The sequence below is a fragment of the Poecilia reticulata genome, linkage group LG16, assembly GCF_000633615.1.
Source record: "Poecilia reticulata strain Guanapo linkage group LG16, Guppy_female_1.0+MT, whole genome shotgun sequence".
Taxonomy (NCBI): Eukaryota; Metazoa; Chordata; class Actinopteri; order Cyprinodontiformes; family Poeciliidae; genus Poecilia; species Poecilia reticulata.
This window is the reverse complement of record NC_024346.1, coordinates 21,271,179-21,283,962: the sequence shown is the minus strand read 5'-3', so window position 1 is coordinate 21,283,962 and position 12,784 is coordinate 21,271,179. Positions and strand designations below refer to the sequence as shown.

Here is a 12,784-nt window from a genome sequence, read left to right as displayed (position 1 = left end):
ATTTATTTTTTATTTAATTAAGAAACAAATTAATTGTCTTTTGCACAAAGTATGGGATCTGTATTGCCAATACCACCTTAAATTTTACTCGGTATTGGATCGGAGAGAAAATCTGTTGTATCGAACATTAATACTATCTCACTGACATTTTGGGCGCTTTCCCATGTGGATTGTATGATGTCATAAAAGGGGTTACAAACATGATGAATAAAATATTGTTCAAACTAATATTAGTAACTTATAAAGTAAGAATTTGAAATATAAACCAAAAGTTAAAATATTTATCATGACATTGAGCTAATCAATATTGTTGATTCTAATCTCATTGTGTGGAATACCAGCCATTTCAAATCACACATCAATAGAAATTTCATGACATGTCAGTAAGAGGTTGCATCAAGAAGATCAAATTAAGAAGGTCCTTAGCAGATGGAAACATGCCAAGAATTATCTTGATATATAAACTGATATTGTTTCTGAAATTGTTGTGTTAAATGTCAATCGTTTAAATATTAAATTATAATTTCCTGTACACTCTGCCAACTTATACAAGAATATAAGTTCATGGGGTTTTTTTAATTTTTCATTGACTATAACACAAAGGATTCCATTTGGAGATAGTCTGTTTTAATTATCTGAATACATTTAATTAAGTATGTGATTTCGCTTTCTGTGCTTGAAATAAGAAATTTTTACTTATATAAAATAAGTTCTAGACTTGAAGTTTGATTGGTAAATATTGATATTCTAGATTCTAGCACATATTTACTCATAATAAGTAATATTTTCTTAACATTAAGCTTTTATATCTTACTGAGATAATTAAGTACAAAAACACTTAAAATAAGAAAAATATTCTAACATAAATCCCTCTTGGTGAGAAAAATTATCTTGACAGAAAGAAAACAAGAAAAATCTCCTTAATTTAAGATATTTAATCTTACTAAGATTTCAGTTTTTGCAGTGTACCTGTTCAGATTAAACGGATAAATCATCTTTAGCAGGTGATGTTGTAAGTCCTCTAAATATAAATATGATAAACCTTTCCTGAACCCTTCTGATTTAATAACCACAGATTTCTGTATTCTGGATTTTATGTGATAGACCAAAACAAGGTGGCACGTAATTGTGCAGTAGAAGGAAAACCAAATAAGTTTCGATTTGTTTTGAAAAATACAATGAAAATTTTTGAAAAATATGATATGCATTTAGTTTGCATGTTCTCCCCTGTGCATGCGTGGGTTTTCTCCGGGTACTCCGGTTTCCTCCCACAGTCCAAAAACATGACTGTCAGGTTAATTGGCCTCTCCAAATTGCCCCTAGGTGTGTGTGTGCATGGTTGTGTGTCCTGTGTGTCTCTGTGTTGCCCTGCGACAGACTGGCGACCTGTCCAGGGTGAACCCCGCCTCTCGCCCAGTACGCCAGCTGGAGATAGGCACCAGCAACCCTCCCGACCCCACTAAGGGTCAAGGGTGTAAGAAAATGGATGGTTATGCATTTATATTCATCCCACTTTGATTTGTGGCTTTCAGACATCGGTGAGTTAGAAAATGTTGGTGGCATCATGCTGGGGAGATGCTCTTCTTCAACAGGGACATAGAAGCTGCTCAGTGTTAAGGAATTGGAGCTAAAATCGTGAAAAATACTTTAAATTAAACCTCTTAGAGGCTGGCACTTGAGCTCTGGCCTGAGGTTTACCTTCCACCAGGATGACCTTAACCATACCGCCACCACAACAAGGGATAGTTTAGAGACATGAACACGTGTTCATGTGTCAGAATGACCTAATCAGAGTCCTATCCTTCATCCAACTGAAAATATTTGGCAATCGAATTGATCTTCATTGTTTAAAAAAAAAAAAAGATTAGACAAAAACGTAGTTTCTAGATGAGCATATTTGTTAGTGAAGCACCCAAAAAGACCCAAAATGTGGCATTGACTCAGTGGGACTGAAAACAAATGCATGCCACACATTTCAGATTTTTAATTGTTTAAAAAAATAAATAAAAAAGTCCTTTCCACTTGTCTACTATAAACTATTTAGTTTTGGTCCCGGTGGAACACATAAAATCTTGAATGTGTGCTAAAAGGTGGGAAAGGTTAATGCCTGCACAAAGCGCTGTGACATAAAATTGCTATCTGGTGGTTGTCTACGTTAATGTTTTCTGCAGAGAGAAATTCTGTTTGATTTGGATTCAACCTCCCAAGTTTGAGCAGACAACTATTTGCTCATGGACTTTTCTATAAGCTAATGATTGTACAGACTGCAGGTAAAGCCCAGTCTGTGGGCCACAGCAGCAGTGGAGCAGAGAGCATGCTGCTGCTGGGTGGGACTCTGATAATGTTTCTTTTACAGCCCCTCTCGACCAACTCCTGATGAGCTGGCACTGCCAGCCACACGGCCTGCCTCTTTCCTTCTACAGCTTTCCATGCATACAATGCAGTCCACTCAGAGAGAGGAACGAGAGTGTGCTTAAGGGTGCATTTGTGCGTCAGGGGGGAGAGAGATGTAGCGTACAGTGCATGTGCCTTTGTGAATGACATGCTATCACATTCCTGCGTGTGTATGTGAACAAAGCAGAGGGTGTCGCAGAATCGAAAGTCTTGGACTTATAGCAACTGAAGCCGGGAGCAGCAAAACACAGTTGTTCTGGTGCCGTGGAAACTTTAGGATGTGCTTTGTCACGAGCTAAAAAGTGAAGGTAGATGCTTCAGCCAAACTCAGAGGATTAGAATAAATAGCAGTGGATTAATAAGTGACCCGATTTGCCTCTGCTGGAACGGGACGCATCAATTCACCAGAGAAGGCACACTCTGTAGCTTCCCACAGCAAACTCCAGCTGAGAGAGTGTTTCAGTGTCAAAAAATTACACTCTTATCAGAACAAAATCCTGCTGTAAAGGCAGCCACACTGTTTTGGAGATGCTATGATTTTTTTGCCTTTTGAGTTAGGCTGTTATTCTGTGTACCTTTGCTGATGTTTAAGAGCACAATTCCAAAATTTCCCACATAATCAAACAGTGATCTGATCCCACTGCTTGTGAGAGAAATGTGTTGTTTTCCTATAAAAGTGCATTGGATTGTAGTTGTAGTTGTAAAATGGCCAACATAAACATCAGCTCTTCCTACTGCCTGGCTCTGACACTGCAGTTCCCACAGTTTACACCAAATAATTATTTAGACAAATGCTTCAAAATTGTAGAAGTTGACTTCACTGACAGCTCAGTGCGTAGATGTTGGAAAGGAAGTTCAAAGCCTGTCATGGTACGCCTGCTGTATGTAATTCCAGTGCCTTCTTGTTGAGTAGATACTAATGTGGCCGATTTGTTTTCCTTCAACTCCAAGTACTCTGTGTATCAAAGTTAGGGCCTGCTACATTTACTTGTAACTCAGCTATCCAACTGTGAGGTCTGGGGATTTTTTTTCAACATGCCTTTTAATCATGCTTGCTGTTCATGGTGAGTATCGGTCCAAAAACAGCTCAGTGACCAGTGCCAAAGATAATAACCTCTGCACCATATTGTATTCATACCACAACATGAATTTCTGTAGTAATAATTAGAGGTTTCTAGAACGTCCAGCCATTTTATTTTATTTTTTTTTAAGTTTTCTGTTCTGCTTAATCCTTGGATGTTCTCAGTGCTTGTCTCCAATGGTCAATAGTTTTAGGTTGGCACCCTGGACAGATTCTCTGTCCATCACAGGTTAAAGTAAAAGCACAGTTAAATCTATTTAAAGAGACACAAACTATTATGCCACATGTGGTTTTATGCCATTTGTTTTTTCTTAACCGGGGACTTTTTTCCCAACCAAATTAGAGGTTGACATTTTCTAAACTGTTCAGCCTAAGAGGATACTACTAAAAGATGAATATGTTTTTAACCTTTTCACACAGCTTGTTTGTATCTTTATGTGATCTGCATTTTTTTTTTTAGATGTTTTTCACTTTTGGTAGTATTCCTGTAAAACAATATTCTTTTTGAGCCTATTTTCTACATTGCTCAGTTGTCTTTAGATTTTTCAAAGCTGCTTTGATATATATTTTTTTCCTCCTGCCTCCCAGATGTAAAATCAGTCATCCTGGTCCATTCAGCACAATATCTTACCATTGATCCCTCAGGTTTTAACACTGCATACAATTCTGTTCATCTTTTGCACAGTGTGTGTTTCTTTTGTATGTTTTCATGTAATTTGTGAACTGCATTTCACAAACTGCTGTGGAAGTGACTGAATCTCTTGAACCTGATTTATTAATAAACTGGTGATCCTCCCTTTTTCTGAATAGACCTTTGATGATTGTAACCCAGAAGATAACCATGCTGGCTTTCCATCTGCATGACGGTAAGACATCTGAATATATCCACAAAAATACAACCAGGAGCTCGACAAAAGCCAGATAGACACGTTTTAAGTCATCAACAACAAACTCTATGGATAATAACTTTGGAGCAGTTTGAAACAGGAAAAGGCATATCTGTGTTGTTAGCAATAACTCCATTCTAATTTGAATGTGTCTACATTTTATGACGGAGTGAAGCACGGATTAAATTTGCATTGTTTTATTATTTCAGGGATGTGTAAGAAAAGCGAAGAGCTGACGTCGGAGCAGAAGCATGTGGCTATACAGTAAGTTTTTCATTGAAAGACCGTTTCAGCTGCTCTGGCACACACTCTCTTGTCAAGCATCAATGAAAACAATAGGAAGGAGATTTGGTGTTTAAAAACTAGAGGACTGTATCTGATCTAACACTTTATTAAAAGAATAAAAAAAAAAAAACTTTTTCTTTCCCTTTAGCAGCCCAGGACAATGACATGGCCGTGAAATCATGGTGAATAGCTTGTTCTTAAAAGCAGCATGCTGGAAACCTAGAACAGAGACCTCATTTTGCATGAGACATTCGACATTTTTCTGCATGTGAAATGACTGAATTGCTGTTGTCAAACCACGCATGCCAATTACATTAAAAAAAACAAGGAACTCTCCCCCCCGCCCCCCCGAAATGACTCAGAACATAAAGTGTAGAGTTCCAATCACATGCATCTTCAGCTTTTTTTTTTACTTTGTACAGTTTATAACCTGACCTTAATTCTATTTTAATGTGACCTCTGTGATCAGCCAGTTGACTGTTGTGCTGTCTGAAGTGTGTAAGTCCAGTTCACTTTGCAATTGTTTTTGTTTTTATTTGAACGCAGCATGCACTTCGCATTTCACACTGGAGCTGAAGGAAAATTCATTAAGCATTTCAAAAACTATCCCATCAACCTTTAACTGTTTCACTTACTGGCATGTAGTGGGGATTTGGGGATTTTACGTGACAGACCAACACAGAGTAATTCATAACTGAGAAGTAGAAGGAAAATGTTGACGCTGATGGACATTAAATTCTGCAGACCGTTGTACGTTTTTGTATTCAGCCTCCTGAGACAATGCTAAAACGTCAGTTGATTTTATTTAGGGATGTCAGAAAAAACAGCTGAATACAAATGCAGGTCACATTTTCAGAATTTTATTTGTAAAAAAAAAAAAAGGAACAAATCTTGAAAATATTTAGCTTCTACTTCTTAATAATAAACCGGTCACATAAAATCCCTATAAAATACATTAGTTTAAGGCTGAAACGTGAGAAAAAGCGTAAATGCTCACGTAGCACATGTATTATTATTATAATAATTGTGCAGCATTTGGCCTAAAGTGCAAAGTCAAAACATAAGCAGATTATCTCCCTAGATTTTTCTATTTATTTTTTTATTTTTAGGAAAATATGATTTAATTTAATTTGCTTCTCATTTTCCCTGCAGTGTGAGGCCGTCTCTTATCGAGTATCTGAGTTACAATCTGAACTTCCTGAGTGTGTTGGTCGGGCCCTGCAGCAACTATAAGGACTACATCGACTTCATAGAGGGAAAACACATCAGCTGGAGGCTAAAGCAGCACTCTGGAACATGTAACGGGCAAAATGGTTACGACAAGATACCCCACCCATCTCCTCTTGTAAGCTCATTAACCCATATTTGACTGCTGTTGCAGCGTGAGAAAGTGTTGCTGAAATGTAAACACTGAGATAAAATAGTTGTTTGTTGGTTTGCAATGTTTTTCATTTAATTTTAGGAACTAAAGAATAGAGATTCGTCTTTGTAATCCTCCGTAACCAGCTGTTTTTTTGTTTTTTTATCAGTACAGTGTCTTTCTTTAATATTACTTTTCACATCAAACTCTGTTGTGTTTCACCCAGTATGAAATGAAGAATATAGCTCTGTAAGCATATTATACATTAGTTTTTCAGAGCACAATAAGAAATAAACTTTAGGTGTAAAGGTGAAATCATTGATCAACATTTTTTATATATATATATATATTATTTTTTTTTTCCAGAACACAGTCTGTCGAAAGCTGCTGGTCTGCTGCGGCTGCATGTTCTTCTTCCTCGTCATCACTCGGTCGTTGCCCATTACTTACAACGTAGACGACCACTTTGTTGGCCACGCCTCCTTCCTCAGCCGGCTCACCTACGCGTTCTTCTCCATACAAGCAGCAAGACCCAAGTTCTACTTTGCCTGGACGCTCGGTAAGCTCTGAGCGCGTGCACCGCCTCCTGAGTGAACAGGGGTTTAAATCTGCAACATAGACAAATGCATTAGATCACAGAAGTGAGTAATATTATTGTTTACTTGAAAACTTCACAGTAGTTGGAACAGTAGTGCATCCTCTCTTCCTTTAACAGCAGTCTTTGATGGGTAGTTTTATTTCTTAATCCTTAATTATTGCACAAATATGGTTTTTTTTATGTGTTTTCAGCTGATGCAGTAAATAATGCAGCAGGTTATGGCTTCCTGGGGATGGATGAGAGTGGAAAACCCTGCTGGGATCTCGTCTCCAACCTCAACATCATAGGGATTGAGGTAGCCTGGGTTTTTACCACTACGTTCCGTCTTTTCATTATTTAACGTGTGATGATGATAGAAGTTGTTAATTCAATAACTTTTTGAACACAAGAATTGGTTTCAGGAGTTTCATTAGGGGCTAGGGTTGTTTTATGTAATTCACGGAAGGTCAAATTAATAAATATAGATTTAAATATATACATCTTCAAGTCTGACACACTTTGTGTTGTAACCAAGTAGTCTCTGGCAACATTCTGGCCGGGTGTTTGGGCTCTCTTCTCAGAAACAGTGGAGCTCATTTAACTCCGTCATTGTTCTGGCACAGACTCAGCTTTTGGGAAGCTCAATGAAAGCCTTTGGAAGGTAGTTTTTATGCAGGTCTGGGATCACCATGCTGTTGGAAAACCCAATCCTGCCCTCGTGTTAGCTGTTTGACCCAAACAGCCACCCTCAGTGGAAATGAAATTGGCTGTGGTGTTTAGGAATAAGTCATCATAATACCAACTGTATGAATGAAAACCCCTCAAATCGACAGCTGGATGGTTGGAACTTGGTCCAGCAGGACAATGATCTGAAACTCGCATCTAAACTGGTTTTAGGAACAGAAAGCTTCAGGAATAGCCGGGAGCTCAGACGTACTGAAAACATGAGGGCTGTGTGTCTGTTCTAAGGAAGCACCATGTTGAAGCTCTGCTAATTCTGATGAAAAGAGGTCAAGCGTTCAATCAGAATGATGCTTGACGCTTGTTGAGGACTACAGTGACATCTGGTTTCTCTGCAACCCGCTAAGGGACGGTTATCCAAAAGTTAGCAGAGGTCCATTCATGTATTTGATCCTCCTGTTTGTGTCATTTTCACACTGTGTTTAGATTTATGTATTGTTTAAAAACACTGAAGTTGCATGACCGCCGTCTGGATGCTGATTCTTTTCAGACAGCCACCAGCTTTAAGACCTTCATAGACAACTGGAACATTCAAACAGGGATTTGGCTCAAAACGTGAGTTCAGATGATAATAACTCTCACACCCATTCACACACTTGAACCTAGAAAAGATGTCGTTCTCTTTACGATGCGCTACTCACGTTCTACCTGTTTTTCAGGGTGTGTTATGACCGAGCTGCGAAACACCGCTTGGCATTGACCTTCATCCTGTCCGCCTTGTGGCACGGCGTTTATCCAGGCTACTACTTCACCTTCATCACTGCTATCCCCATTACCATAGCAGCAAGGGCTGTGAGTAAACCCCCTTCTCTGGAATTTCAACACTGAAAGCTGATAGAAATGAGCTAACAGAAAATTATTTATTTATTTTTAATCTGCCTCTCTCTGCACCAGATACGGAGGTCTATTAGGCACCACTTCATTGGCTCCAGAGTCCTGAAGCTCGGTTATGACATTGTAACTTGGGCGGCGACCCAGCTAGCCATCTGCTACACCGTCATGCCTTTTCTCCTTCTTTCAGTGGAACACACTATAGTTTTCTACAGGTACGCGCTCCTCGCTTCTGCAGAGCCTCTCTCTGAATCTACAGTGGCCTTGCAAAACTATTCACCTCTTGCACCTTTCCACAGTTTTACAAACAGGGAAAACATGAAAAGTGTTCCATACCTATGAACTCTGACCAAAACATAGAAAAAAAAAAGCATGATGCTTCTGTGAAGTCATCGTTGCCTTCACAGAACGCCTGGTCTCACGTTCAAATGTATGTCACCGCATTTTAACTATATTTACCAGGTAGATGATGTCTGACGGCAACTGATTGCACTGGGCTTTGTTTAGTGGGAGCAGAGACAGTGGGTCAGAATACATACGCATACCACAGCAATCAGATCTGTATCTGTACCATGATAACATTTGGAAAAAATTCAAGCATGAAAGTAAACGCCCATCTTTGCACGCATTGCATATCTGAGATTTTTTATTTTTTTATAATGGGTTGGAAAAAAATCTATAATTTGTTTTTAAATTATGTTTTAAAAAAAATGATGTGCTTGAATATCTGTTTGTGGAAAGCTTGTCCAAACCGGTTTGGTACGTGCAGTTTCAGATGCATGGATTCATTTGGTGGCTTTTCATGGTGTAGAGACAAATTTTTGTAGCAATGTTACTTTATATCTTCTAAATCAGAGCTCCAGAGCCACAAAGTGCCTCTTAGGAATTTTCCACAGTGGCTCTGAAAAAGTTTGACTAAGGCTGATAAAGGAACAAATGCAGCTTTTAGCTACTTTTCAGTTTTTACATGGAATAATTCTGTTTCATTTCTACAGCAGAATGACACTGAGAGTATCATTTTTTTTCTTTTGATCAATTTCTTTTTGTTTTTTGCTATTGGGATGGAAACTATGTGCAAATATCATCGTCCCATTTATGAAAATGTTGCAATCGTCTTTTAGAAAACGTTAGATGTCTTTTTTTTTTATTTTAAAATCTAAAAATAGGTATGAAGTGGTTCTCTAAAAATGACAGCACATTTCCTGTGTGGTAGATATCTGTCAAAAATCATAAGTTTTCGCCTTTTTTTTTTAAAAGGTCATGTAATATTTGCATCCCCAAAACCAGTTTTATTTAACTGAACTGAGGACAAAAATTGTTCTTCTGATTGAAAATGTCCTAAGTGGTCAACCTTTCTGCTCACACACTGGATAAATACCAATATTTGACGAGTCACACTCGGTTTCCTTCTTGTTCCTTTTCTCTACAGATCCATGTACTTCCACGTCCACATCATCAGTATTCTAGCTGCAGTCGTCCTGCATCAGAAACATAAACCCAGAGAACCCAATGCCACCAACAAACCGGCTCCCACCTCCTCCTGCTCCTCCTCCTCTTTCTCAGCGGCTGCGTGCTCAGCTCGGTGCCAGCCTGTTCACTCCAACAATAACGACAAAGTAAACTGAAAGTCCCGTCCCCACGTTGTTTTTAACCGGGCTCAGATTTTCCCAGGAGTGTGTTCTGCCTGCTCAAAGTGTGAAAAGTATATGCTATTTATTATTTTTGCTGCGACACGGACGATTGAGGCTGCATCCCCGATGTTCGCAATAAGAGCCTTCAGCCATGTTGGAGGACCGGGAGAAGCTCCGAGACTGTGAGGGCAAGCGAAAGCTGAAGGAAAATCTCCGATGCCACCTCTGCCACAGCGACTGCCTTCCCTCCCGGATCCCTCCTGCCCTGTGTCCACCCACCTCAACACCAGCGCCCCTGCTCCAACCGCATAAAAAAAAAAACACAGAGGTGGAAAGAGAAGCGGAGCTCTCTTTCCTCTCCGTCCTCGGTCCGTTCTATCCCTCCGTCCCCCTTTTGACTGGTGGGACGGGAGCCAGCGCAGTGGGAGAGTGGCAAATACCAGAACCCGCGCACACAGACTCATCTATAATCGGACACGAGGGAGGAAATATGCACATGCTCCTCCGACATGCTTGCACTCGGTCACACTCTGACGGCACACAAAGGCCGCCCTTGTGAGTTCACAAAAGAGCGTGCAAAGAGGGCAGAGGGCTGTGGCCGCTGCGCCTACTTTACTTTACCCAGAAGATGTTGTAGATTTGTGTGTGTGAGTGTGTGTGTGTATGTGAGTGGCGATTTGGCCAAAGTTACATGCCAACTGCTTCTGTCAGCAACAAAGTGTGTCAGTATTACTCTCACTGCCTACAGACTGGGATGAAAACTACAGGAAATTCTCAAAGCAGCACAATTCTGTATGACAGTCGGTTAATCAGGAGCTTGGGTTACAGTGGTTAGTGAATGTGATTTATCCCCTTAGTTTGTGTCTCTTTCTGTTCTGAAGTAGTGTGAATTTAATAGTGACGTCGTTCTTAATGTGCCTATCATGCGGTCAGGGCTGGATACCTGCTGCCATGATAGAAAGGAACCGGATAGAAAGTTGGGTTAAACTAGAAGAAACGTGCAAAGACTTTTTATGGCCAGGTTGTAAACACTGGGCTCCAAGAAATGGACAATACAGAAAACAGGACAGTTTGCTTTTTAAGCTCTGATTTTCCCTGGTAGGACATGCCAATTGAACAGAGACATCTGGTGGCTGGTGGTGCCATCTAGTCCGATCTTAGTTAAACATTAGAAGGGTTTTAGCTGAAACGGACTCTGGAGTTTCTTTAAGCACACTTCACCTGCTAGGAATCCTAAAAATGGGTAACACTTAAAATTGACGTTCGATTTGTTTGAGTCTTGTTTTCACTTTGGCACATTTGAAACCTCAGTTTGTGTTTTGATCACAGAGGAGTTGTGAGTCTGGCACTGGGGATGTGTTTGGCCATTTTTAAATGTGTGTGGTTGTTAATGGTGCTGTCTGTTAACTTCTTGAAATTTCAGCTACGTTCATATAAGTAGATTCCTAGTAGATCTCTGTATGACGAGATTAAAACAAAGGTGTTTTATTCCCGCTATATGGGAAATCTTTTATGACGCAATTTGCCTTTGAACAACTTTCTACCCATTGGGCAGATGTGCATTGCAGTCGTCCTTGTTTTTGCCTAATTTAATGACTGATTTTCCCCTCTTACCGCCCTTTCATGTATACGACTGAACATTGATGCGTGTTTCTAAGCATCCTGTTTCCAGTATGAATGATCCTGACGGGTCTGTCTTTCTGCTGCCCAGTAACCAATCAAAGATGCAGGAAATCGTGGAAATTCTGGGGTGGGATGAAATTTGAACAGTCCAGCACGGATCTTCCCCGGAGTCGGCAGCAAGCGGTGGGAGCCAACTCTCTGTTTACTTCACTTTCATGAAGCAATAGAAAACTTGTTTGAGGTGTGACTGGCAGGTTTTATAAAATGTATTATTTTTTTAACCTGGTGAAACTCCTCCTTTAATAAACCTCCTTTAATTTGCATTAAAAGAATAAACCGTGCAGGGGGAAATATATTCAACATTTTTAACTAAGGTGGCTGAAAGAAATTCTACTGTTTCTTATTCAATGTTTTCGGTATAATAATAGTGATAATAATAATAATATAGATTATGTTAACCTTTAAATGCACATCAGTGCCTCGGACAGTTTATGAAGTTGCACTGGTGACAACCGATTGTGGTTTCCTGTGAGAGTTTTTAATATTTAGACGTTGGTCTGGCGATACAGTGTTAAAGGCTGATTGCATGCAGACTTATTCGAGAAATGCTGGGCATGTAAAATGAAGCTTCCCCCTCCCCCCCCCCCGAGCATGGGAACCTTTACGTTTATTGTTGCTAAAAAAAAAAAAAAAGACACCGCCTTGTTTGTCTACATGTGGGTAAAGCATGATGGGAGCAGGGAAAGGTGTGGCGCATGTACAGTATGAGTAGGTGTGGCACATGTACAGTATGAGTAGGTGTGGCGCATGTACAGTATGAGTGCGTGGTCAGAATGAGCAGCTATTTGAATGATTTAACGCTGTTAATGAAGATTTGTTTTGTTTGCAGACTTGTTATCTGCATGCACTGCCTGTCTGTCGATTTGGTTTTATTTTCTTATGGCGCCGCTGCTCCATTTTAGTGTTGTTTGTTTAGAGGAGAGCGTGCTGTTAAACATTAATCTTAAAGTGAAATAAAGTTTCAGTGAACAAGGATGAAAATAAGCATAATTTTGTATCGTCTCTATTTCAGCGCACAGTCGAAATCCTCTCTACACTGTAGCCTCCCATGGTATCCTCAGGGTGACTCCCTCCCCGTCCCTTGTGTCGCTTCTCTTTCCCTCTTTGAAATTGTCGTGTGTGTGTGTGTGTGTGTGTGTGTGTGTGTGTGTGTGTGGGTGTGTGTGTGTGTGTGTGTGTGTGTGTGCGTGTGCGTGTGTGTGTGTTTTGGTCCTCCGTGCTCTTATGGAAATCTCAAAACGACCAGAGAAAACACAGAGGAGTAATCATAACAAACACAATCATTTCGTTCTAAAACTGCTGCTTTACAAAGCT

General features: G+C 39.9%; 1 protein-coding gene across 1 annotated transcript in view; it reads left to right on the top strand.

Moving 5' to 3' along the window:
• Nucleotides 1-12,454, top strand: part of mboat1 (membrane bound O-acyltransferase domain containing 1) — a 19,501-nt gene extending 7,047 nt beyond the window's left edge. The window contains exons 5-13 of the mRNA XM_008432187.1: nt 4,286-4,341; nt 4,572-4,626; nt 5,800-5,992; nt 6,374-6,566; nt 6,797-6,900; nt 7,816-7,880; nt 7,985-8,117; nt 8,220-8,371; nt 9,586-12,454. Coding sequence (XP_008430409.1) covers nt 4,286-4,341; nt 4,572-4,626; nt 5,800-5,992; nt 6,374-6,566; nt 6,797-6,900; nt 7,816-7,880; nt 7,985-8,117; nt 8,220-8,371; nt 9,586-9,781 — 1,147 coding nt within the window. The 3' untranslated portion in view covers nt 9,782-12,454. The remainder of the gene's footprint in view (nt 1-4,285; nt 4,342-4,571; nt 4,627-5,799; nt 5,993-6,373; nt 6,567-6,796; nt 6,901-7,815; nt 7,881-7,984; nt 8,118-8,219; nt 8,372-9,585) is intronic.
• Nucleotides 12,455-12,784: the final 330 nt, after the last annotated feature.